The 27,583-nt window shown below is 42.8% G+C and overlaps 1 protein-coding gene across 1 annotated transcript in view; it reads left to right on the top strand.

The window, feature by feature from the left end:
* The window catches only part of Csmd1 (CUB and Sushi multiple domains 1), a 1,422,978-nt gene that overhangs the window by 1,131,986 nt on the left and 263,409 nt on the right, over positions 1-27,583 (top strand). The window contains exons 13-16 of the mRNA XM_005366231.2: positions 20,451-20,633; positions 21,268-21,594; positions 22,763-22,957; positions 25,894-26,032. Of these exons, the coding sequence (XP_005366288.1) occupies positions 20,451-20,633; positions 21,268-21,594; positions 22,763-22,957; positions 25,894-26,032 (844 nt within the window). The remainder of the gene's footprint in view (positions 1-20,450; positions 20,634-21,267; positions 21,595-22,762; positions 22,958-25,893; positions 26,033-27,583) is intronic.

A 27,583-nucleotide genomic window follows, 5' to 3' on the forward strand; every position in this document is an offset into this window, starting at 1 on the left:
CTCTCTCTCTCTCTCTCTCTCTCTCTCTCTCTCTCTCTCTCTCTCTCTCTCTCTCTCTCTCTCTGTAAGACAGCTTTGTATCTACAGGTGCCCCTCTATTAGTGGCACAGAACTTTTGATTGTCACAGGTGGAAGTTACAGGTGGGAGCTGCAGGTAGGGCCTGCAGGCGGGGGCTACAGATCCCAGCCCCATCATTCCATACTCTTCCTTAGGACCTCCTGACGTGAGTGTGCCATGTGGGTGTGTAGAATGAAGCTTACAGGTCTGACCAGGTAGACCTTTCTCCTTTATATTAGGTGCTAATTTCAGATTAGGTGCTTGTATCTTCAGCCTGAGGGCTGCTGACGCTGGACCTGGCTATTTTTCTTGGATAACAAACAGGGAAGGGCTATGCTGTGCATCTTACCGTATTCAGCTGCATCTGTAGTCTCCACTCAATGGGAACCAGCATGTCTTCCCTCACAGCTGTGTTCCTCTGCATCCCCACTGAGGACATCTGTCCTAAAGTGATGAACTCGTATTGGTGTGTTTTAGCACTCATATGGCTTAGACACATCTGGTGATGCCTAGTCTATGGAGCCCACAGTTGGCTGGAGCAATGGGGCACTGCCTCTGCCTTTGGGAATCTCTTTAAGCTAACCCCTGAATGGTCTGCCTAGCTGGGCCTCTGATAATCTCTGTAGTACTTACAGTCAGCCAGTTTTGTAGCCAAGGACCCGGTTCTGAGTGGAAAATCGCATTAGAGGGAAGAACCTTAGTGTTCACATGCTGACTGTTTCTTCACATATCAATGGATCAGATCCCTCCCTACACATACAGGAAGAGTGGGGGGGGAGGGGCAGGATCCACACATACAAGGAGCTCATTCTGGAAGCTTCCAATTCCAGTTCAACAAGAGATCTTGGCCTAATGTTGTCTGACCTCTTTGCTTCCCACATGGAGATTCTATGATTACAACTGTTCTGGGCAGGGAAATGGAGTAGCACTTAAGTTCCTGAGAAACAGGAAAATTCTAGCAGCAAAGCACCTCATTGATTGTATCTTACTATAAACAATCCGGGTTGTTTTTGTGTTTATTTTTGCTCACTTCATGTCTTGCAGTTAGTTGAATTACTGTATCCTAAAATCTTAGAAACGGTTCAGCTCTGGAGTCACAATTAGAGTTTCTTCCTTGACTTTATTTCTTAATGCTCATGAAAGCTTGGAAAGCACATTCTGTAGCCATGCCAAATATTTGCTCATTTCCATTGTTCCCCAGTCAAAGCTGCAAAAACAGAAATTATTTTTAAAGTGTTAATCCTCTTATTTCTTCCTCCATACCTTTTTTTTCCCCTATAGGTAAACATTAATTTTTTTATGGTTCGTTCTATTTGTTGAGAAAAATTCATTCTCTCTCTCTCTCTCTCTCTCTCTCTCTCTCTCTCTCTCACTCACTCTCTCTCCCTATCTACATATGTTCTTATCACCCCAATCCCCAACTTACATAAATAATATTGTGTTTTAAAGTCTTTACTGTTTAATTATTTAACCAATTCTGAAGCTCATTCTAGAATTCCCGATTCCCCCTTTCATATTTTTCTCTGTCTGTCCTGCTCTTTCTCTCTTTCCCCTAGCTGGCAAGCACTCTGAAGGAGAGACAGATGGGAAATTATTCCTCAACTAAATTCCTAAATGTTTGAGTTTTAATTTCCTACCCTTCGTTTAGAAAAATTAGTCTGGCAGAAATAGCTTTGTGCGTTTGTCTTGCTAGACTTTTAAAACAAGAGGTCAGAGCATGTTGTAGAGGGTGCAGATCCATTGAGAGGACACCAGGGTGTGCATCCATGAAGAGAGCATCCATGAAGAGTGCGCACATCCATATAGAGCAGACCCAAAGAGGTCTTGGTCATAAGGCCACATGATCATGAATGCAAATCTTTGGTTTGTTTCCCGCAACAGCCACAACCATACATATTCATAATAGTTATTAATTTAAGGATTCCTACAGGAAAATACCATTTTGATAACTAAAAATAAGTCTGGGGAAAACTTAAAACCAGCTCTATCATCTCCTTCAGAGACTAAAGTGATAGCATTTTGCTCTTTATGAGACTCTTATTGTCAAATGCACAGCTTGTTACTCCATATTCACATGGGATCATCCATACAGCAAACGTCTCTCCTTTCTTGAGCCTTCTCACCTATCTTTAGCAACAGTTGGAATTGGGAGGACAAATCTAGGGGATTATTTCTTAGTGTGAGACAGATTTCCTGCTCTCTCTAAGCATTCACAGCTTGATTATAGGTTTAAACGGGTTTTTTTTTTTTGTTTGAGAATAGATATTCTCATTTGGCCTGTGCATGCCAGAAACATGGAAGAAACTGTGTGATGACTGTATAAAAAAAATAGTCAAGATGGCTACTTATTGAGGAATGTATGTTGAAATAAAGTGAGATGTTACTATGTAAGACTTCTGAACTAGTAATTCAACAGACAGTGAAAGCACAAGACACTGCCAGACACATGTTAAAAGGGGATGGGTTGGCCACTACCAAGGGGAAAATAGAACAGCTGCTCTTGGAAGCAGTGTGGAGATTTGTTCTACAATCTAAGATTCAGTTGTGCTGAGGACTAACAGTTGCCATGTGGATATTTGTCTCAGAAAAACGAGTAGTTGTGGTCACATGACAGTGTCACACTGAAAGCGAAGTTTGTAGTACTTTCATTCATAAACGAAAGCTGGAATCTGCCAAAGAGCCATTTAAGGGACTACCCAAGATGTACCCATTGCAAGGAACACTACTCAGCAACGAAAACGAATGAGCTCGAAAGACCAAGAGAGGAACCCAGAGAGCTGATGGCTGAACAAATGCCAACCCCAAAGGCTCTTTGCTGTGAGATACGTTTGCATAATTTACAAAATGATAGACAGAGACAGTAGTGTGGTAGTGTCCAGAGGCCTGAGGATGTGCTGAGGGTTGGGAACATAAGGATGATGGCTGTGAAGATCCAGTGGCTGGAGGCTGTATGCCTGTGGCTGTTTCCACACGGTTTCCATATAATAGGATGCCACATGGCGTTGAGTCTTAACAGCTGTTCATGACAAGAGTCACCAGAACTCAAAGTTCATTTAGCTACCCTGTCACTAGTGCAGTGCTATGCCAAGCCACACAAAGACAAAGGTGGTCACACATCAGTATCCACCTGTGCACCCTGGAGTAAACCCACCAATGCTTAGCTCTCGTTGTGAACGTGAGACACGAGCCTGCAGTAGCTTCTGCAGGTGGTTGGGATGAGGAACGTGTCTTTCCCACAGAGATCAGGAGAGGACAGAATCAGTACACTCTGGTATCTAACCCCTCTAATCAAACCAGAGGGAGCAAGCCAGTAAGCAGCACCCCTCCATGGCCTCTGCATTAGCCCCTGCCTGCAGGTTCCTGCCCTGTTTGAGTCCCTGTCCTGACTTCCTTCATTTCCTTCATTACAGAACAGTGATGTTGGAAGCACAAGTCAAATGAACCCTCTCCTCCCCAAGCTGCCTTGCTCATGGCGTTCCATCCCAGCTGTAGTCACTCTTACCAAGGCGCAGGCACTCCCAGATCTGCAGAGAAGACCAACACAGAATCATATGAAATAGTATATTTCCAGAGTGTATATGTGTGTTTATGTATGCTCTTATGTTCACATTTAGCAATTTAATTCCAGTTTTCTTCCTTCCCTGCTGTAATCAGTTTACACACACATACACCACATGCATGCACACACTCACCCAAGGGACACTGACCCATGACCATGTACACATCACTATAAAATAAGTGAAAAACACTATTAAGTCAACACCCCTGTGTAAAACAGACTTTCCATTCACTGAGTGTCTATGCCACTGGTAAGTCATTCTATTACAAAGAAGTATAAATTATAAGTTATGGGAAGTAAATAAGTAGCAGGCTACATACTTTATCTCATATGCATCCTTATGCTGACAATTCATTGGAATAATTTTATTCAGAGATACTTTATTCACAGAAAATTGTATATATTTAAAACCACACCCTGTGATGAGTTTTGACAGCTGAGTTCACTGCTTTGTGACATTTTAATTTTTAATCCCTCAGAGCATCTTGTGTCACCTTGACCCACGTGGGACTTGTCAAAAGATGTTTTCTCAAACACCTGTGCATCTATCTACTCTGCAATATTCCTACATAAATAACAGTAAATAGGAAGACAGGATTTTGACACTTCTCAAAAAGGAGGTGTTTCTACTGTTCCTAGGAATTCTACTGTTTCTGTCAGTGAGGCTTAAACTGATCCTAAGAATTTCACCCTACAAGTCAGTCACAGCAAAGAGACTTATTTGTCACCTTTATTATTTTACTTTTTAAGTACTAGATTTATGGTGGACCGATGGGAATACTGAGCAGTCACCGAGTTATGATCTGGTCCTGTAGGATGTTGCACCGCTTTACAGGGCAAAGTCTGCCAAAAATAAATAAATAAATAAAACCCACCAAAACACACAAACAGGAGGGTCAGACTACAAAGAGTAGCTGCTGCTGATGATGAGGGGATTGGTGGCATGTCACTGACCAGGTGTGGTATGAAGGATACAAACATTCTAAGAATCTCATAGCATCCATGGTTAAGAAATCTGGGACACAGCCTACCCTGGTGGTACATGCCTTTAATCCCAGCACTTGGGAGGCAGAGGCATATGGGCCTCTGTGAGTCTGAGACCAGTCTGGTCTACAGAGTGAGGTCTAGAACAACCAGGACTGTTACACAGAGAAACCCTGTCTCAAGCAAAAAATCTTGGACCTTTTATCTTGATACTTTAAGATGGGATCAAAATGCTAATTTCTGAATGCATTATTTACTGGAGTCAGCAAATCTATTATTTTCATGGTGAAGCCTCCTCTACTCACTGTTTTGTATAAGTAAAATGATAGAGGTGTTTCCATAGGGCCCAGAGCATTCCCCTTTTCTGACATTCATGTTCTTTTAGTCTGTATTTGAGTAGACTTTTCCTCAGTTCACCTTGTATGTGACTCCTCAGGCTCTGTGTGCTAATGCAAACTCTCCTTCCTTATGACCAACCCGCCCTTCTGGATCTCCCTGCCTAGTTCTGGGTACCAGTTTCCAAAGATTTATACTGGTTATGTTTCTCCCTCTGGATTTGGCTTTCAGATGCTCTGTATTATGAGCTTCATATTTTCTTGAATTGACTATCATTTTCATAAGATCTTAAACATATAATTTCCACTATCTTCATCCTGAAAATGAGCACAAGGGCAGCCAAATGCAGTTTTATTGTTTTCAATTATTGCATTAAAATGCCTGCCATCACAGTAAAACTTTACATAGGCTTTAGTGTCTCTTTTATAAGTATAGCACAGACGCAACCTGGTAATGGCTGTTACTAGTCTTTGTAATGCAATATAAAATCAAATTAATAAAGTGCTGACCGTGGAAACAAGAGTTACCTATGAATGTTCTCAGTCATGGGATGTGTGTTAGTTACTGAAGTTTTATGGCCAAGTGCAGAAGATATAAGCCATCTTCAAGTGTAATAAAGGATTTTATCTGTGCATGACACAGTGGAGATTAAAATAAGACATTCAGAGTCTACACTGTAGCTTGTGCCTCCAAAAAATCACTGAAATCATGAAGAAAAGAATGAGAACTAATGTTTCAGAAAGAAAAACATTCTAGCCAGAATAAGTGCACAGTAAATGTGCTTATAACCTTTAAATCACAATTTTGTTAAGCAGACTTGGTTGTGATATATTTGACCCCGATACTCAGGAGGTAGAGGCAGGTTAATCTCTGTGGGTTTGAGGCCAGCCTGATCTATATTGAAAATTCAAGAACATCTGGTACTATACATTAAGACTATGATGAGGAAAAAAAAAAGAAAGGAAAAAAAGAAAAAGAAAAATGCAAAGCAAACAAAGCAGTTTACTTTAAATCTCAATGAGCTTTAGGTTTGTGTCTTAGTTCCCTCTCTGTTGCTGTGGTAAACACCATGATGAAGGCAACTTTAGTTGGAAGAGCTTATGATTGTTCCAGAGGGATAAGAGTCCAGCATTATCATGGTCAGGGAGCATGCACCAGCAGTATGCTGGGAGCTCACATCTTAACTGCAGACAGGAAACAGAGAGAACATTCAAAATGATGTCTTCCATTTCTCAAGACCCTCCCCCCATAGACATAATTCATCCAGCAAGACCACACATCTCCAACCTACCCAAAGAGAGCCCAGTGACTGGGGACCAAGAATTCAAGTGTCAGAGTCTATAACTGTAGAATGGACAGCTCATTCAACCCATCATAGTTTGCACAAAACTCGTGAAGATTACTACACAGTGCTATGCGATCCCATCCTCACGTGTGTCTGTAGCACCCCAGGAGGCCTGTATTTCAGAAGGTCAAAGGTTATGCTGGATCAGACCTTTTTAACTGAGATATGTGACACAGTTGACTCTGAACATGCAACTTAAAGTCAGTCCCCTTAGATTCCATCCAGGTTACCGGATAAACAGGGAACAGTGAATGGGGCTGAGTTCACATGGCCCATTGGAGAGGGTGGCAGATACATGTCCTATATCAAGTCACAGCTTTTGTGATGCATGCTCCTGGCAAGACCAATCTCTTACCTCAGTAGGCTGCAGCAAAAACAGGATTCCCTGTTACAGACATGCTTGTGACTACTTGGGCAGTGCAAAACCTGAGTTTGAAAGTTGTTACCTTCACAACCTGTGAGACTGAAGACATAGACACCTCACCTGAGTCTCTGGGATCCAGCACCCCATCATATGATCCTCTGAGGAAGCAAGCAATGCAGATATAAACCTGCAACGACCTTAGCTCTGACCATACCACTGAGAGCATCTCATTTTTGTTTTAGTCAAAGCACACTCCTGTGCAAAGAAATTGCAACATTCTAGGCATATAGCTAAATTCTCCACCCAACACCATACTTAAGCATCATCACATGGCATTTAACAAGCTCAGGCCACCGTCACAGTCATCCGCTGTACCCAGTGACGTCACTACCATGACAGACAAGGTCTTTGCTGTGGGAGGTGGAGCTGGTTCTGCTGCACGTCATGCTTCATGCACAGGAGGCAGCAGATGTAAACTACATCCACAGTGCCAAAAAGATCAGGCAATGGTCCCAGAATATGGGAGGGTCATCCAAAAGCAGAAATCTTTTTTTTTTTTAAAGGATGAGAGGAAATAAAACTTCAGAGATTTTTTGAGTTAAAGTTACAGGAAAATGTGGATCTGAGCACAGGCAAGATACGGGCATATGCACGAGAAATTGTTGGTTGATCCAGTCTCTCTCCCACCAGCAAACAGAAGCTGGCTGCGAGCAGTTTTCCGCTGCTCTGTAGCACCCTCCACCCTCTGTGGTTGAAAGGCAAGGGCAACACCTCTCATAAAGTTTCAAGTCTACAGCAGAGGAGGAATGGCAGTCAAGTGCAGGTGAGCAGAGCTGGATACACACTCTGCAGGGCATCGCTTGTGTCAGCGAGAGGGTGAGAAGCTGCACCGCTGATACCACAGAAACACTTTGCTCTGCTGGAGTAGGGCACAGTTGCTGCAACCATCTAAGAAACCAGTGTTTTGAACTCTTTAATGAAATATCTACTGAGCGGCTGAAGCAATGTAATCTTTGCAGTCTGTTAATTAAAAATCCTGTAGCAACAGGGTAGAGTTTTAAGAGCTATCTAGGGAATATTATTTAATGTGTCCTAATTTTGTTATGTGTTAGAAACCCACATGGACAAAGTTGTTGTTGTTTTGTTTATTTGTTGTTATGCAGTACTGGTAATTGAACTCAGGACTTCAGTCATGCTAGACAGGTGTTCTACCACTGAGATACATCTCTGGCCCTCTTTTTCCATTTTGTTTTAAAATAGAATTACTACCTTACCACGTCTGGTTTTGAATTTTTTTCTGTAGCTCATGAACTTGAGATCCTCCAGCCTCAACCTCTTAAGTAACTGTCAACAAAGGTCTGTGGTAGCAGGCCAGGCCCCAGATGAACTCTTCACGGTGATTAACATGGCTTCAGTCTAGTATATTCCCCATGTTGTGCAGAAATTGAGCTACTGTGCAATGGGCAGGAAACGTGTGACATGATTTAGGAGTCCCTACCAGCAAACCCCCTCATTCTGAGGCCAGGATCTGAGGTATCTGAATTTGCTAAGGCTTAGAGTAATTGCTAATTGTATATATGATCACAGATGAATGCAATTTTAAGATTTAGTTCCATTCATTCAGTATTTAGAAACAAGTATCTCCCTCTCCCTCTCTGGTGAATGTGTGTTTGGGTTGGTGTAATCATTTGTCCATGTGCATGGTAAAGACTAGAGATAGAAATCTGGTGTCTTTCTCCATATCTCTACCCCTTATTTTCTTAGGCAAGCTCTCTCACTGAACCAGGAGCTCACCAATTTGGTCAGATAAGCTGACCATCACACTTTCAGGGTCCCACTGTCCCTGCATCCCCGGAGACAAGATTAAGAAATACATTGCTATGCATAACTTCTTAAATGTACGTTCTGGGCATCCAAATTAATGTCTTCATGCTTCACCCAAAACCATTTACCCCAGATCTCTACTGGGCATCTGTATTCAATAACCTTTCCAACTGTTTCTTGAATCAAAGACACCCAGGAAAGCTCTGGAAAGATTTCTCTACTGACAAGGGAGACTAATCATAGGTCACATAGTAATGTTGACCACACAAGATGGCCCTCAGCAGTAAGTTGTGTTCATCCAACCTGATCCCAACCTAGTACTGACAGTGGAAGTCAGTCAGCAGAGGGTATGGACAGGAAGTGATTTCATGGGATTCTCTGGCTACAGTTCTACATATGCACGGTGAAAGCCCACACCGATGCTTCCACTTACCCACAGTGCCAGCTGTCAGCCACACTTCCACATGTCCACAGTGACACCTCATGTTTGACTGGTCAGTAGAACTCAAACACGCTGTGCTTAGAAAAACTTTGTTACACATTATCCCTTTCCTCTCATCTTCTGGGTGATGTTTAAAATTCAAGTGTGTAGCAGCTACCCCATTTTATAGAAGTGTTGTCAGGAATCCACCATATCCCCAGACTATATATACCCATATACCCACCTTCTGGGTTGTTTTCTTTCTATTTTTTCCATAGCACTTGGTCCTCTCTCATAAGAAACAAGATGCTTTTTTCCTGAAGGGAGTGTAAAGACCACCTTTTAAAAGAAGAATTGGCAGGTGTTGAAAGCAGTTGATGCCCAGAAGCAATGATTTCTACTCCCCTCAAATCAGATATTATAATACATCAAAGGTAGACTTATAATTAGCACTTTTTTCAAAACTATTCACCTGAAAACTAGAGGGTGCACTCCAAATACAGCAACTGGATTTATTTAATAAAATGAATATTTTAATTTTCCATCTGTCACTTAGAAATTTTTCAATTTGTCCAGGTCTCAGTCTGGGCCAATAGGCTAATATTTACTGTGTTTCATAGGATATGAATATGATACAATCTGCAGATAAACACAATCTTTTACCCTGTCATAAAACACAGAATTGATACTTAGAATGCTGTTTGAAATCCGCTGTGCTAGGCTGGAGTCTTTGATGGCTCGAGGGTGGATAAGCACTCTGTCAAGTGTCCTTCAGAAGAGGGAGGTGTGGTTAAGATACACGCGCCAACAGGAAACTCTCCAGAGGTCATTAAGATGCTGAAGACAGCATGGGCTACAAGATGCCAGCGAAAAAACAGAAGACTTCTGCTGAGGGGAATAATGGGGACCCTTGTTTCATGCTTTTAAAAAGTGCTAAGAAAGATATGGTCAGTGCTCGTTCTACAAAATAAAATCAAAGTATGGTAGTCTATGCATAAACAAATTAAGTTTGTGCAGCCATTCCATGATATTTCAATATATCATGTATTTTAAAACAACATCTTTTATATGGTCATATATATATATATATGTGTGTGTGTGTTTGTGTGTATATATATATACATATATATTCATAAGACTTTAATTAAATGAAAAATAAAGTGTAGGTAAAAATATTAGTGGAGAATGGTCTTGAGGTGCACCTACTCTGCTCCAACTGTCCTGAGCAGGTACTAAAAAGGTGAGAGACCAAAGACAAAGTCCCTGCACAGCTAGGATGGGTATAAAGCCAGATACCATGAAAATCGAACCCCTTCTAGCAGGAATGAATGTGCGCTGTATCCACAGGGGATTCCAGTCTCCTGAGCAAGCCACATTTAATTAGACCCTCCATAGAGCAATGTTGATGTGTCAGGACAGAGTGACTGAGTTGTTGTTCACAGATAATGTGCCTGTGAGGCAAGTTGACACTGTAGGGCTCTGGAGTGCATTTTCCCCACCTCCAGCTGAGAGGAAAGCACAGAGCTTAGAATACAGCCTGAGGGGCCTGCAGGATCTAGAGCCCAGAGGGCCTGCGTTCTGTGAGAAGCATGAAGCTAGGGTGAAGGTAAGGGCCATGAGCGCATCTTTCCAGCCGGAGTCATCCCTGAACAGCGTAAGGAGTAGGTTGAAGATGTGAGTGAGACAATTTGTGTGGACACAGTGAGGATGGACGACTGTGGGGCAGGACCAAGGAATGGCACAGACCCGAGACAAGAAGCAGCGGAGCATGTGTGGGTCTGTCACGGTTGGAGACAAATCCTGTGTAGTATGTTTTGAAGCAGCGGGACACGATTTGGTGACCCATGACTGGATAACACAAGCCTCTCGCAAAGTTTTACAATAATCATTTTAGCGCATTTTAATCAAGGGGAAGCCAAGACGGGTGAGACGTACAGCTTGAAGTCTTAACCTGGGGTTTCAGGAAGTCAAGAAGACAGAAGCAGAAAATCTGTTTCCTGTATTCATGAATATTAATTAATATCTTTAGGCTCTTTTAGAGCAGCTTGGAGCCAGACTGGGTGGAGGAAACAATCCCTCCACCTCCTCACAGATAGCTTATCTGTACTATTGCCAGAGGTCCCCATGGAAGAGGGTGATTTCAAGTATTTTTCCTGCATTTGGGGAATGCAGGCTATATGAAGAAACATTGAAGGAGCTGATCCTGCTGCTTCTTGAAGAGCTGTGGGAAATCAGCTGTCTTGCCACAAACATTGGTGTTCGTACTTTGAGGCATTATATTCTTAGTGAAAATAACAGTTCTATCAACACCGCTCAATCTAAGTACAGTTACCTCCAGGTAAAGCCACTTTAAGGTACAATGTACTGCAAGTCAGTGTGCATTCGATGCATAACCTCACTGGAGAGCTGAGCAATGATGGCATCATTGCGAACCCAGCCCTCCTTAACTCAGGATAGAGTTACTGTCATGAGTCTGTACAGAATCCTTAACTCAGGTTAGAGTAACTGTCATGAGACCGTACAGAAGCAAATTTCCAAGTAAGTAGCCAACTTAAGAAAAAAATAGAGCACACTTCTGAGCACATCATGACTAAGAACAATAAGAAATAGAAAGAAATGGGATATCATATTCCACATTGACTACAATCAGAAATACTCATAGCCCACAATAGTACCTGAACTGAAGAGAGAGAAAGGACCAGGGGAAGGAAATGTCCAAGGGAAAGTGTGGGTCTCAGTGTCCATCTCTCCTCTCTACTTCCATAATTCATAGCTATTGGGGACCAGTCTTCTTTACTAGGTATGGAGCTTTATGGCTTTTCACAGTCCAGCCAAAGTGACATACAAAAGCAGTCATCACAGCTGCAAAGTTGACAGGATGAAGACACATGCCAGCTTCCCAATAATCAATTGCTGCTAGCACCAGAGAACACTGCTTCCCTTTGGAATGCATAAAGAAATATTTCAGTAAAATAGGAAGTCCTCTAATGGTGCGCTTAGGGAGCTCTTGTCAGTAGACTGTCTCCTTACAGCTCTCCCCACAGGCTAGTCCCATCATCCAGAAGTGCAGATCAGTTAGGAAATGCCTGTCAAACAGAACGCCTATGAAAAGGACCCATCCCAACCTGACTGAGGGCTCCTATGTGAGAAAAAACAGTTCATAAAAAAAAAAAAAACAGTTCAAAAAACAGCACAGGGTGGCCTTCAGCATCTGTCCATAAATACTGTGTCTTTTGTTTAAGTCTTTTAGAAGTTGGCTAGGATGCCATTTCTAAAAAGTTATAGTTTGTATATCCTTGAGTGACAAACTCTCATTTCCTGGGCTCAGAGGCTGACATCTGAGATTGGAATATAAGCAAGGAGGGGTCCTCTGTGGCTCTCACCTCTTGTCTTCCTGCTGGGCTGGGGCCTTATGAGCTCTTTGCGGTTTGCACAAGCCTGGGGATTCTTCCTCAGCTTATATGGATGCTACCCAAGTGGCTTCGGGTGAACCTGAAGACTTCATTTTAACCAGCTCACAAGTGCAAATGTTCTGTTTTCAAATACTTGTGTATTCTAAGATACTGGTGGGGAGAGCGACCATATGGGAATACTAGGATGCCAGGAGCATGGGTTAGCTGACCCACTGGGCCATCAAGTAGTGGGGAACTTTAATCCAAAAGAGACACTTGTACTGGTACCCTGTGTTATCGGGGAGTTGAGAACAATAAGCTTGGATAAGATGATATTTTTATGAAGACACATCTTTAGAGGAGTACATATGGAAAAAGGCAGACATAGACTGATGAAGCCCCTGTGGGCAGACCACAGCTGATTCTCTAGAACCCATTTGGGCATGCTCAGATGCACAGACAATTGTGTAGATTGATGCTCAAATATGGAACCTAATGGTAGAGAAAAATTGAAAGAAATTAACCTTGAAAAAATGTTTAAATTCTGCGGGGCTACATCCCTACTTTATTCATGACATTATTTCAATATAGCAGGAATTGGGTAAATATACCACTGCATATAGTAGGTGTGTGGTGGGCATCCCACTTCACACAGTAGGTGTGCAGTGGACATCCTACTGTACACAGTAGGCATGCAGTGGACATCGTACTGCATACAGTAGGTGTGTGGTGGGAATCCTATTACACACAGTAGGTGTGGGGTAGGTTCCTACTGAACATAGCAGTGGCTGCCTAAGTAAACAGACAAAGAAAACATGAAACAAACTAAATTAGTCTCAGAATACAAAACCATCACATTTTCTCTCATTCCCATGCCCTTGACTTTGTAGAGACATAACATCATAGATGAAAGGGAAGCACAAGGCTGAGTCAGAGCTATAGTAGAGAAATGGGAGGGTAGTGGGGAGCTGGGGTGCTCAAAGGACATTGTATACTCACTCGAGAATGCCTTGATGTTACCTCTATAGTAAAAATTAAAACAGAAAAATAGGAAAAGAGAGAGCACACTTGTCTCTGTCCGTGAACACTCAAGACTTACCTTAGATGAAGCCTGATATTCTTTTTGAACATCAGAGGCAGAAGGTTGGGTGGGGCAGAAATAAACCCAAATGAAGGGGTCCAGACCTCTGTAAGCCTGAGAAAGCAGCAGAAGGTGGCTGCCTTTTTTCCAGAGCAGGTGATGCTCCCCTTGCACGGAACAGGAACGGCAGGAAGTGGATTGTCAAACCTGTTCCTCAAATTAAAACTGGTATTTTAAATCTTAATGTGTGTCTTTCTCTTCTCTGCCCCGGGATCTGCAACAATACAAACGTACCATAGGTGAATCACTTAAATAGTGCCTGGGAGTTGTCATTCCGCCTCCAAGGACAGCCTCAGCCTTGCAGGCTTTGCCATAGAATCAGGACGGCATGAAGAAATAATGACTGCTTTTATTTATGATTCTCTGACTTGCTCTATTTTTTATTGCTTCAAATGTGGTATTTTTATCTGTCTATTTCAAAATCCCTCCAGTTATGTTGATAGAATTCTTTAAAAAAATAGAATTTGTCTTTATTTACCATGAATTATCTCTCAACTGATTCTAAGGAGAACAATACATTAGTTTCTATTCTCTCCAAAAACTAAACAAGTTACCACTCACGTTAGAGCTAGAGTGGCTGAAGAGGCATCCTATCTGAGAAGCTTCCCTTCCATTGCATGGAGGTTTGGATTGAATTTGAATTCATGGTATATATGTATGTATGTATGTATGTATGCATGTGTTTGTTTATTTTTATTTCACTGACTCTTGGAGTCTTGGAGTCATAAGTGACCACATGATGTCTATCAGAAGGGCAGAGGCCAATTCCTTCCTTGCTCTCTCTCCAGATTTGTGAATTTCTGACATTATGGTCCCAGGCTCTTAAAGAGGAGGGGAAGACCAGGAATGGTCTTTACAGAGGGAGCAAAGTGGATAGAAGGACCTAGAATGAGTTTCCAGAAAGATTGGAGGCATATTGTTTTCATGGATGTTATGGGGGGGTTAGTACAGTTGTTTGGCATCTTTTGTGCATGTGTTTATGTCGGGGAAGTGCACACATGTCTACCTATGTAGGTGTGAGGTGGACGTCCTACTAAACACAGTCCGTGTGGGGTAGATACCATTCTGAACACAACAGGTGTAGGAGAGGTGTCATATCAAATACCATAGACTAAACGCTATTTTAGAAAGAAATCCATCAACACGTGTGAGCGGGCCAGAGGTCAGCCTGGGCAAGTTCTTCAGAAACTATCCACATTGGTTTTTAAGGCAAGGTATCTCACGGAGCTGCAACTCACTGAGGAGGCTTGGCTTGTTGGCCAGTAATGACCCACAGGAATGGAGGAGACTGTCTACACAGGAATCTACAGGAGGATGTCTACTGTGCTTACCCTTCAATGACCACGTTTGTAAGCTATGGGCATGCCCTCCCATAGGCCATGGATGTGGAAGCTGGGTACCCAGAGCACGGATCCTCACTGAGTGTAAAGGCCATGTCATCCCAGCCACGCTGTGTTCTGTGAAGACGAAGTGGGCTGTACTGAGAGCCTGTGGGTCTGGGCGGTGAGGATGAAGACCGTAGTTTCCCACTCTAACAGATGGGTTACTCTGGTGGGGACATAGATGGAGCAAGGTTGTTCCTGTATACAGACAGGTAGAGGTGTGAACTCCGCACCTTCTGTCCATTGTTACTGTGAACCTAAGATTATCCTAAATTGAAGAAGGTATTTTTTTCTTTAAGAATTCTATACAAGTAAATATGGAGGTGATAAAAGATACATTTCAAACAAGCCGGGCTTCCCTGCAGGGGGACAGGGACATGGACTGTCTTCCTAGTTAAAGGCATGGTGTCCCCTCTGCATTTAAAGTGTGGCTTTCTGAGGCCGGCCGTATTTGACGGTAAGGGGAACAGGCTGTGGTTGGCTTCCCACCTGCATTCCTGAGCTCTACTACCCCACCCACCCACCCACCTTCCCTGGGAGAGACAAATACAGGACGCTTATTTAATGCAGTATTCCTGGACCTGTTCGATGTGTGTTAGTTGACTTGCAGCCAAATGAAATCCTGATACCCATAGGAAATCAAATCCAGGGTTTTGTGGGACATGTTTCTTGCGACCTATGAAAAAGCGAATTGTTCGCTTACAAGATTACTTAGCTGTTTTGTGCAGGTAGAATTTATCAGCATGTTTATCATACACTCTGTGAACTGAACTCCAGCCGTTCCCCTGTGGTTATTTTAAAGGTATGTGTGTCATGAACTAACTTAGTCTTTTTGTACATAAATCTTTGCTTTCATCTGAATCGGAGATTGTAATTGGGAAACTTCTCAGCTTTCCCCTGGATCCCACATACACTGTATATTTATCAAAATACTTATTGACAGGTCAGAGGATCATCTGAATTAGTTGTTGATTCATATATTCATTTTTTAGGACAGTCTCTATTCTGGATTTTACTGCTCATGTGGCCTAGGACAGATGGATTCTCAGGGGAAGGATAGATTCTGTCCACACCACTATGGTGTGTGCTCATAAGATACAGTATTCAGTCCTGTGGGTCCCCAGGGAAGGAGAAGGGCCATGGAAACTCATCACAGTGTGGGTTTCCACTTCTAAGAGCCTGCTTCCCTCACTTCCTGCATGCTAATGGATCACTCTGTCCTGAGTCAGGTTCTAAATTGCCCAAAGGTTCTTTATTGTCTCATCTCAACTGTGCTCTCCGAGGCTAGACTGATGGTTCGTTTGGATTGTGCCGAAGAGTCCCTGACTGCCAGAGCAGAGCATCCTCCCAGATTCTAGTCCTTATGTGTGACTGCAGATTGGACAGGGGCAGAGGAGGCAACAGAAGAGCCCTAGGAACGCTTGCTGCGCTCCCTAGTGTGGGTCATATCTCACTGTCAACATCCTAACCAACAGGAGAAAGAGTCAGAATCCAAAACAATCTCAGGGGTTCTCCACCACTGGCTCCATCTCAGTAACTCATAACAGGAGGAAGGAGGCTTTTTGCTTCTCTGGGAAAATCCCATCCTCTTTAGGTTTTCATTCTAAATACAAAGAATTGGACACCGCTGGTGTGAGACTGTAAGGTTGAAGTTAATGAGGAAAGCAAGTGGAATGGGTCCTACAAGGAACATTTCCCTCACAGCAAGGGAAGCAAGAAAGCCAGTGAACCTGATTTGTGGCATAGTAACTTCCCAGGCCAGGCACCCTTCTAGAACCCACACCTGCCCTAATAACCTGGCTGCTGGGTATCTTAAAGACAAGCACCTTGAACGCAGGACCGGTGTCTGTGTACTCAGAACCTACTCCATGAAACCTTAACAAACGCTACTGCAAAGTTTTGTCAACAGGCAGGGGAGATGGCTTGGAGTTTGGAGCATGGACTATGCTTGTAGAAGACCTGACTTTGGTTCCCAAAACACATGGGAGGAGTCTCACAACCACTTATAATTATAGTTCCTAAAGACCACATGCCTTCTTCTGGTCTCCACATCCAGTACACTTGTGTGCATGATCATCTGTCCACTACATATATATACATACGTGTGTATATATAATATAATATAATTTTAAACTAATAACATTTTTAAAAAGTTTGTCATAGACTAGAACTTCTTTCTTCAAGGGCTAGAATCTTGTTAGAGTGCAACCCACACATTAGCAAGAACTTGGCTATGTCTGGCCAAGCATCTCAAAGATCTTCATATCTAGACAATGGCATGTGCCAAGTGGAGTGCTCACATCTAAAAGGGTGTGGCTCCGCCGTTGTATTCATAGTGTATCTCATGGGAATGATAAAGGACAGGCTCACGGTGACGAGTTTCACTGACCATCTGCCTGCCTCTGGATTTGTTCTTAAACGTTTGAAGATCTTTAAAAAAGAGGAGTCTATAAACCACAAAGGGGCAAGGAGGATGGAGGAGAATAAAAAGGAATGGAGAGAGAACAAGGAGAGACATGTAGCTTCTGAGAATCTCTATCTACCTATGGAGGTCCCCAAACAAATCCCTTGCCCTGGGTCATTCTGAGCTACACATGAGTGACAATGTCTTGGAACATGATCTGGTTTCTTTGTATGTCACTCACCAGTGCAAAAGCTATTACCTGAATCTGAATTTTTGTAACCACAGATTTTTTTTTTAAGTAACAAATCAATTAATGCAGACAAGTTACAGCAAAGCAGGGACTCTGCTGTAAGTTCTAGGTGCTGTGGGTTGGTGAGAGTTTATGGTTTGTGAAGGGATAGATGCCAAGAGTTTTAGCCAGCAATCACCAGGATGTTAGGTCAGAAATGGGGGTGGGGGCAATGGTTATGGAGGCCTCTAAAGACCACATGAGAAGAATTTGGTTTCTCATCTGCAGTATTCAGAGTCCCCATAATCCGGAAGTTCTAGTCATTCAATCAGATCATTGGTGCCAGTGCAGGCTTTGGGGAAGACTTCAGATCACAGAGAGAAACTGCTCTTAGACAGAAGGGAGGGGGCATGCATGAGTAAGAAGGGTTTGTAATGTCTAGCCAACTCCTGTCACCTCTGGCTGGGATGGGATTGTCACAGGGAGAGGCCACTGTGGTGGATTCAGACTTAGAGAACAGGAGCATGACACATGGCTTAGCAAGAAGCCACTTGCAGGTGCCTGGTTTGAAACAGCTGGGGGACTCCTATGGGTCAAGGAGGAGATAGAGGGATGAGGCAAACCCAGTGAGGCCTCCGCATGATCGTGCCGATGAGGAGCATATGATAAAGAACACAGGGTAGATACAGATGTCACCAAAATGGTCCTTCATCTGCCTGCCATAGGCTGAGAGATGCTGAGGGCAGGGCAGTTACAACGACTGTACAGCAGGATTAATGGGAATTGTTCTCACTGGTGCCCGGGGGTGTTGTGGCCTGGATGGTCAGGGGTATATGTTTATTTGAGTAGAATTGCATTTGGTAGATCAAAACCTGTTAACCTACTAATTATCAGAGTTCATCATAATATTTGAATAGCATTTCTCAGAGGTTGGCCTTCTCAGTTTCCCTCGGCTACCTATATCTGTGGTTCCTCTTATAAGCTTTCTAGAGTTCTGTCTGAGGCTACCTTCTCATTTCTACAAACACGTTGCTCTCTCCAGATTGCACCAAGATCAGGAGAACTGGGAATTGCAAGGACATAGTCGGTTGTCAGTTCACTGTTTTGATTTATTTGTGTCTCGGAACTGTTATTATCAGCTTTCAGAAATGCTCACCTACATTCAGGGAGCAGTGAACCCTTTCAGTGTTTTATTATGTGAATGTTTATAGGTTCAGTGTAAAGTATCAAATAAAAGCAAAATTTAGTAGGAAGACTGTAAAACTTGCAATATCACTCTAAGAAAAGTATGCAATATCACTCTAAGTATTTATAAAAAATGTATTAAGATGCTACAAAATCCAAAAAAAATAGGAAAAAATGAAGTGAAAGTTGAAAGTAGGGAATAATTTTAGCATGTCCAAAGATGATAGTTGAAAAATACATCAATACATTATCATGGAGACCCCAGGAGACTTGGGCACAGATATTTTCAGGAGACAGAAGAGCCATCCCAGAAAACCAGAGAAGCTGTACTAGCCCAAGTATCTGCATTCTGTAATCACGTTTCTAGGGAAGAATGTGCACACAGCATTTGTTTCCTCCGAGGCCTTGAATCTACTATTCATCTGTGAGTTGTATTGCCAAGCGAACACAGCAAAGTTGTCTCCAGCATGTTACAATCCATTTGGGTGGAGACTTGGTCCCATCTCTGTAGAAAAGGATTCGACTTCATCTCTGCAAGCAGAGGTTTGATGCTGTGTTAATCAGTACAGTCGGGGTTTTCCTTCAAATAATCACATCGAATGGCAGCAAAGATTCCCTCCTGAGGATGGCACAGTCCTCAAGTGAAAATCTGGAATCAGAGCCTATTTGGTCAATAATTTGGGGCACTGTTGCAAGGTTCTGTGTACGGTGTCAATGCAAAGTATTCCACAGAGGGGAACTCCACATTGTGGTGGGTGAAGCTCTGTGGAATCAGCCTTGCTAGTAGTTGCTAAGCTGTGTTAACTATTTGCAGAGGATGTGACAGGCATAGGTTATTCCAGGTTGCAGCAGGCTTGCCTCTAGATGAACCTCTGCATCTTTGGCAGGAGAGACAGGTAGATATCCCCTGACCCTTAGCATGAGAGCCTCACAAGCAGACATCCCCTGGACCTTAGTGCAAGGGGCTCACAAGGAGGCATCCCCTGGCCTTTAGTACGAGAGGCTCACAAACAGGCAGCTCCCTGCCCCTAACACAGGAAGCTCACAAGCAGTTGGCTCTCAAGTCTTATTTTGCAAATTAATAAATGTGTACTAAGCCTCGGTTGATAACTTCCGTATTGTTAACTTTTGAGACAATGTCTGTGAACTCTTAGGAGGTCTGCTGCAGTCAAACTCTCAACTCATTGCGATGATGTTTTGAAGAAAGTCCAAATGGATGTTTTCTTCTAAGATTGTAAGCAGGTCTGCTCTGCACCACCAGTTGCTTTACTATTCAGTTAAGAGGAAGAATATTCAAATAGATTAGGCTGATTTAAAAAGCCTGATGGTCTGGAATAATCTAGCTTGCCTTGTTCACAGGCAGACGCATACATGAAGACAAAATTAATGGCTGTGTCTCAGTCTGAGCAATGATAGAAGGCTGGGCGTGCTGAAATGAGGAATCTGTTGTCTGGCACATCTAAACAGCCATTACATCCTGGATTTTATAGTAAAATACTAGAGGAATCAAGACTCTCTTTGAGCCCGGGCAGTGGCAGTGCACGCCTTTAATCTAACCAGCACGTGGGAGACAGATGCAGGGGGATCTCTGTGAGTTCAAGGCCAGCCTGGTCTATAGAGCTAGTTCCAGGACAGCCAGGACTGTCACACAGAGAAGCCCTGTCTCAAAAAACAAACAGCAGCAAAAATAAAATAAAACAAAAAGAGAATCTCTTTGAAATTGGTTATACATTGTTCCAATGCACAAAGGAGACGGCTCCTTTCTTTTGAATTTGTGCATGTTCTTTAAGAGGTTTTCAGTGGCTTGTTTATTTTCTGCTCCTCAGAAATTGAGAAGGGAGGCTGTGGGGACCCTGGCATCCCAGCCTATGGGAAGCGGACTGGCAGCAGCTTCCTACACGGAGACACGCTCACCTTTGAGTGCCAGGCAGCTTTCGAGCTGGTGGGAGAACGAGTCATCACGTGCCAGAAGAACAACCAGTGGTCTGGCAACAAGCCGAGCTGTGTGTGTGAGTCCCACCTGTGGGGGTCGGGCATCAGTTCCAGAGGAAGTGGAGTGTGGCAGAGAGGTGACCTTGGTGGCAGCTCAGGGCTTCCTGTTTCCTCACCCTGCAAAAAACAGTTCGTACCTTGATCCTATCTGCTAGGTAGAGAAGGGCTGAGCCTTTTCTTTGAAAGGATGAGATCTTTCAACCACCATCCCCATCAAGAATTCACAAAGACTTGGTCCAGCTAGGCAGCAGCTGGATATAAGCTGGTCGTACGTGCCAGGTGACAGTGGGCATTTGGAATTCGGTTAGAGCATCAAGTGTATTGTTTCAGCCATCACAGTTTCGGTACCACATCCACAGGGAGCTGGTTTTATTTATAAATAAACATAGCAATAGCATTTTTTTTAAGTTGATTTGATAGAATTGGTTTTAAATACACTGATACTCAACTATCTGTGGGTTCTAGCTGGGCTGTGGAACAGAACACATTTCTTACAGTTCTGAAGTCGATCACCTGGAATTCAGCACACAGAGCTCAGAGTAGTTGGGGCAAATCAGTGGGATTGTCGTCATTCCTAGCTATCTGTGGCTGGGTTCATATGGCAAGGCTTTGGATCTGTGTAACACTATATGACATCTTCATGCCCCGCAGTTTCATGTTTCTTCAACTTCACGGCATCCTCCGGGATTATTCTCTCACCAAACTACCCCGAGGAATACGGCAACAACATGAACTGTGTCTGGCTGATCATATCTGAGCCTGGAAGCCGGATTCACCTTATCTTCAATGACTTTGATGTGGAGCCTCAGTTTGACTTCCTGGCTGTCAAAGATGATGGAATTTCTGACATCACGGTCCTCGGAACCTTCTCTGGCAATGAGGTGCCTGCGCAGCTGGCCAGCAGTGGACACATAGTACGCCTGGAGTTTCAATCTGATCACTCCACAACGGGCAGAGGGTTCAACATCACATACACCAGTGAGTGGGCACACAAGTACCTCATTCTGGTGTTCACATGTCCATGAACTAAAAATTCAAGGATGATGCCTCAGGACTATAAAGGAATATCCCAAGTAGCAAAATTATTTGTCATCCTGATAAAAAAGGGATCACTCTATGTGGGCCGTGCTTTAGACACTTAGAGTAGATGTTGGAGCTCTCACATAGATTTTTCTCTCTCTCTGGCCATCATTCCATTCATCTACCTATTTACTACTCATTTCCCATGCAACTGCACATGCATGCTCTTTTATATGTCTATCCATCCAGCTACCCATTATTAATTCACCTGTCCACTCGTTTATTGATCCTTCTCTCCTTCATGTCCTATCTATCCATTATTCATTACCACCCATCCACCTATTTATTCCTTCATCATCCATCCATCCTTCTGTCCACCTGCTCTAGCTCCATTCATCTATTTATCCATGTATCCACCTAGCTCTTCTCATATCTGTACATTCATGCGTCCTTTATTACCTACGCACCCTTCATCACCCACCCATCTCTTCATCCATTTTCCATTAACCACTCATCCTTCGTTATCCATCCATCCATATCAAGCACAAGGGATATGAATAACGGTACCTAGAGATACTTTGAGATTATTTATCTGGCAGATAACCTCCTTTTGCTTCAGTTTTCTCTTCTGCAAAACATTTGAAATTATGAAGGAAAGTGTGAGGTAATGCTGATTTATTCAGCATTTAGATTTTTGCCATGTTTATTTTCATCGGAGTAACTCTGGGATATAAGCTTAATAGTCTTCATGTTTTAAACAAAAATAGACATTTTTCCCTATGTTCCATGGTAAGTTTAAGAGCAGGACTCTAACAGGAGAAGGACTCTAGAGTTCTTCAGAGCTCTCTGCTTACCACCTGTGCTGTGATCGTCCCCTCTTCTGAGTGCACGGTGAAGGTCAGTTCTACCAGCAGAGATGATGGGCAGAGGGCTTCGTCACTCTGTCTCCCTTCTCCTCCTCTCTCTTACACTGATACCCAATTGCTTTGATGTATTTCTTTATGAACAATGGACATGGGATTTTGTTACATCATTCTTTTATAAATACTATGCTTCTTTCTTTGTCAGGACAAGTAATTAATTTTGAGCATTTTTATGTTGTTGACTTTTCTCTCTCATGGTTCAGCATTTGGTCAGAATGAGTGCCATGACCCTGGCATTCCTGTGAATGGCCGGCGATTTGGAGACAGGTTTCTGCTGGGAAGTTCTGTGTCCTTCCACTGTGACGACGGCTTCGTGAAGACCCAGGGTTCTGAGTCCATCACCTGTATCCTGCAAGATGGGAATGTGGTCTGGAGCTCGACTGTCCCTCGCTGTGAAGGTGAGCCTCTGACCAAGTCCTTCAGAAGGACAGCAAACAGAGTCTGTCACCCCACAAAGTGGTGCAAATGTAGGAACCCCTTCATCTGAGTCTGTAAGCGGGACATCTAAGACCAGGGTTTTGGAGGGCAGGTCCTTCTGAAGCTCTGAAAGGGAGTTCAAAAACAAAATCATTATAAGGTGATCATCAAAGGTTTATGAGTGATAATGAGATAGATTATTGGCAAGGCCATGTGGAAATCCCTGTGCTCTCAAGAATAGATGATGACAGTATCCCAGAGTAAATTTATGTTGAGTCCTACAAACCCTTTTGTCTTTTGATCCATGACCTGTATCTTTAGAATAATCGAATAATACCACAAAATATTCTATCAGCAATAAATGGTGCTGCTGCTGAACGCTATTTGTACAACTGCAAGAGTAAAGACTTAAAAGCAAGAGAAGCTCAAACGATGAGGTTTGTTTGGGTAAATAGGTTGTATCCAAATGTACCACCCACCACTGCAAACTTTATAAGATCAAAAGAACATCATTGAAACCTGATCATGTGAAAGGACGGGGTTCACCAAACTATGGGTGCTAATGAAACCAGTGAGAACTTAGCTGTGCCCTTAAATACCACCTGAGCATATAGATTGAAAAGATTCATGACATGCCATGACAGAAACATTTAAATAAGCAGTAGCTCACATTAACAAAATGCTAAAAATTGTTAAGCAATGTTTGTTAATTAAAGTTATAAGCAAATATTTTCCCTTGATCTCTATTTCTCCTATTTTTCTAATATTAACACATTTTTTTAAGTAAGCAAATAGAAAAGGGAGATATATATATATATATATAAATTTAGGATTGTTGTTCTATCCAGCTCCATCCCCTGCACCCCACAAGGCAGAAACAAGCATGGCATGTTGTCACCAGGCCTGTGACCTACAGGAGGTCTAAGATGAACTTGACTCAGTGTGTAGATTAAGCCTCTGAATGGCAGCCAATAGCACAGTGGCCTCATCCTGCCCCAGCCATAGTTGTTCACTATTATTTTAGGGGATGGTGTGCCTAGTCAGGGTGGGCTTATCCTGCCCTAGTCCCACCTCCATAATTGTTTCCTTATAAATAAACGCTAATTGACAATTCTATCTATGCATGTAATTTTCATCAAATCCACTTCTCATCCCACCCCCTTGCTCTTTTCCATCCCAGCTTCATCTACTCGTTATCTTAATCCACCAAGTCCATTGCCTGTATGTGTATGTGTATAGGACCACACATTGAAGTATGCGTAGGCTAAGAAACAGAATGTGTTCTACCCAGGTCCTGGTCTTTGCCTCTATGGGTTGTGGGGAAATTCAGAACAGTGTTCTAGTTGTTCCATAAATCATCTGCCGCTTTGGTCAACTATGGATATGACCTATGGGCTAAATGGATAACCCTAAAGAACAGAAACCAAAACAAAATTCAACACAGTAAGAGAACTTTGATTCATCACACACATACCATGTAACTTCTGTATGTCATGTTTTATAAAATGTTGAGATGCGGCAGTTTTTAATCTGCCGTAAACACACACTGCAGGCTCTCCGGTTGATGCCATGGGCAATCCTGTTTGCAGACACTGACCCACTCAGGCATTTCTGTTGACTTTGGAGCATGAGTGATCTATGGAGGAGAATGTTTAAGATAACAAGGCTCCAGCCTCTGCTCTTGTATGCCCACAATTATCCTTGTGCTTCCGTGGGCAATGGACTGTGTAGGAATGCATTGTGAACTGCTGGGCGAGCATTTGCCTGAGAGGACAAGGAGAGTAAATGGACCGGAGCAAGGCAGGGATGAAAAGCCTGGTGAAAGGGGAAACTGTCAATCATCTTAAAAGCTGGTGAAGGATTCTTCCTCCTTTAGAAAAAGCCTGGCCCAACTCCACAAAGTGGAAGGCAAACTACAGCTAGGGTTGTTAACAAAGCAAAACTTAGAGAGGAATGGTTGTAGGTGAGAGAGCCTGGAAGTTTCCCTACTCCGGGAAGCTCAATTAGTGATTGCAAATGAGTCTCTGACAGGGCAGGTGGATACTCTGATAATAGTGGAAGGGTCCCCAATTGATGCACCTGCTGAAATGGAATAAAGTCTGACTTTCTGATGGATGCAGACCGGGAGAGAAGAAAGGGCAAGGCAGGAGGAGGTAAACAAGAACAGCAAGTGCTGCCTAAGAGGGATGAGAAGAATCCCGTGTCCCTTGGAGACTCCCATAAAGACTCCTATGCCACTTTCAGGACATGGACGTTCTTGCGTTCCTTGCAGGATATAGAGACTTTCTCATGCTTTACAGAATACATAGCCTCTCGTGCCCCTTCCTTCCATAATGCTCTGTGCAAGCAGCGTAAGCCCCTTAAAGAAAAGTTCTGTACAGAGAACCCCATAGTCTCCTGGAACACTCCTTTCCTTGTGTTTCTTCAAGATTGACTTTAAAAAAAAAATCCATTGTTAGCTACAAAGCAGAGATAAACAAATTCAAATTAATGTAAGCCACAGAATTTTTCATATTGGAATTAAATTACCATGAATAATAATAATAAAATATAAAGTGGAAAGGTGTCCTCTAATTAATTGTGGAATCCAAGAGAAATGTGGACCCCAAGTCCTAGCCCACCTAGAAGCTTGCACAGTGCAAATCTTCCAGTTAGGCAACATTAAGAAGTAATTAAAGGTAAGTGCAGTCCCTTGTTGTCTATGATAGATGATATGTCTGATGATAGATCCCAGAGAAACGTGGGCTATACCTGTTGACTTCATCCCATAAGGTTTCCTGAGGAATAAGTTTTGTTCGATGCAAACATTGACTCCCTGAATGACTGACCACAGTACCTACCTCTAACGGGAGGCTGCTGTGGTCCACCTTCCTAGACTTGATTTCTTTTCTTGACTGATATGTGTGTCCTCTTCCAGCTCCATGTGGTGGGCACCTGACGTCTTCTAGTGGGGTCATCTTACCTCCAGGATGGCCAGGATATTACAAAGATTCTTTAAATTGTGAATGGATCATTGAAGCAAAGCCGGGACATTCCATCAAAATAACATTTGACAGGTGAGAGCAAACCTTTTCCCACTGCTTTGGGAACTAGAGCTGCAGCTACATTCCCTGTGTTATGTAAATAGACCTTAAAATATGAAAATCCTCAGGTCCCAAGGAAGATCATGGACCAAGGGCCAGAGGCTGACACAGCCATGCTGTCTCCTCTCATTGTCCTGCTCTTCCCTGGGCACAATGAGGTCTCGGCTCTGGGACACAGATAAGGAGGCACGCTGGATGATCACTGTCCTAGACTTACATAGAGTCTGGATTTGGGACCTGGAATTGGGAGACTTCTGCTTGCTATGTGGTGTTCCCTTGAAGCAAGTCCCCATCCTGCTGGACCCTTCTGCACCCTCCAAGACAGCCCAGAAAAGAGTTCTCCGGTTCTGAGGAGACGGCTAACACTTGAAGGCAGGCGAAGGTTCAGGGTCAGCAGCAGGGTTAGTGCAGTAGGTTAAGAGCCTCTCCAGTGCGTGGGAGTCACTATGACTGCGACACGGTCTGACCTAGTGATCTGAACACATGTTTAATAATCTGTAAGGATTATTGAAGGAAGGAAGGAAGGAAGGAAGGAAGGAAGGAAGGAAGGAAGGAAGGAAGGAAGGAAGGATACTGTTCAAGCTCTAGCAGGTGCTCTGCCATTTATCCAAACATTGAAATCAATTTCAGGTCTGAAAACATGTTTGTTTGTTTGCATAAAAAAACTTGTACTTGAAATCTAAAAAAGCACCTTTGCTTAACACTATAGGTCCAGTTTCTGAATGATGTGAAAAGACTGGGCTCTGAGCTGTAATATTCTTAATGGGTTGTTTCAAGGCATGTGATATTTTCTTCCTTGTTTTCAAATTCATAAAATCAGAACTAGGGAGTTTAAAATATATAGTGGAACTATCATTATTAATTATGTTTTATTTATAATTATCCATACTCTATTTGAATGACCTTAAATTTTAGTAGAATTATCCTTCCAAAAAAGGAAAAACACTCAGTGTCTGTTGATAAGTGACCATGCAAAAATAACATTAATCATAGAAAAAATAGTTGTATGTGTTCAGTATGTGAAATTCAATTTCCGACCAATTCTTATACTTTCTGGAATCAAGAAAAAACAGAATCACACACCCCGATGTTTCCAGTCATGGGTCAGATTTATATCATTTAGATAAAGTATTAATTTCATGGTCTCAATCGCCTGTCTCGTTTCTGTTGCTCGAAGAAAGATTCGTGCTAAGTTTTCCATAGTGTTATCTTTTTAGTACGAATTTGGTGCAATATTTTGGTAAATCCTGTTTGAGTAACTAATATTCTTGGAAATTTTAGACATCCAACCTAGGAGCAGCCAGAGCTTTGCTCCTCAAAGATAAACTGTATGGCACAGCTTTAGTTTATTCTTGGTTAACAGCTGATATTAGAGCGTGCAAATAAGGTTTGGATTCTCCACAGATGGTTTGGCTGGGCAAAGATGCCAGGCTGCCAAGTCACGATAAGCACTGAGCAGTTCACAGTTTTCAACGTGTGTGTGTGTGTGTGTGTGTGTGTGTGTGTGTGTGTGTGTGTGTGTGT

Source organism: Microtus ochrogaster, unplaced genomic scaffold (genome assembly GCF_000317375.1).
Source record: "Microtus ochrogaster isolate Prairie Vole_2 unplaced genomic scaffold, MicOch1.0 UNK7, whole genome shotgun sequence".
Classification (NCBI taxonomy): Eukaryota; Metazoa; Chordata; class Mammalia; order Rodentia; family Cricetidae; genus Microtus; species Microtus ochrogaster.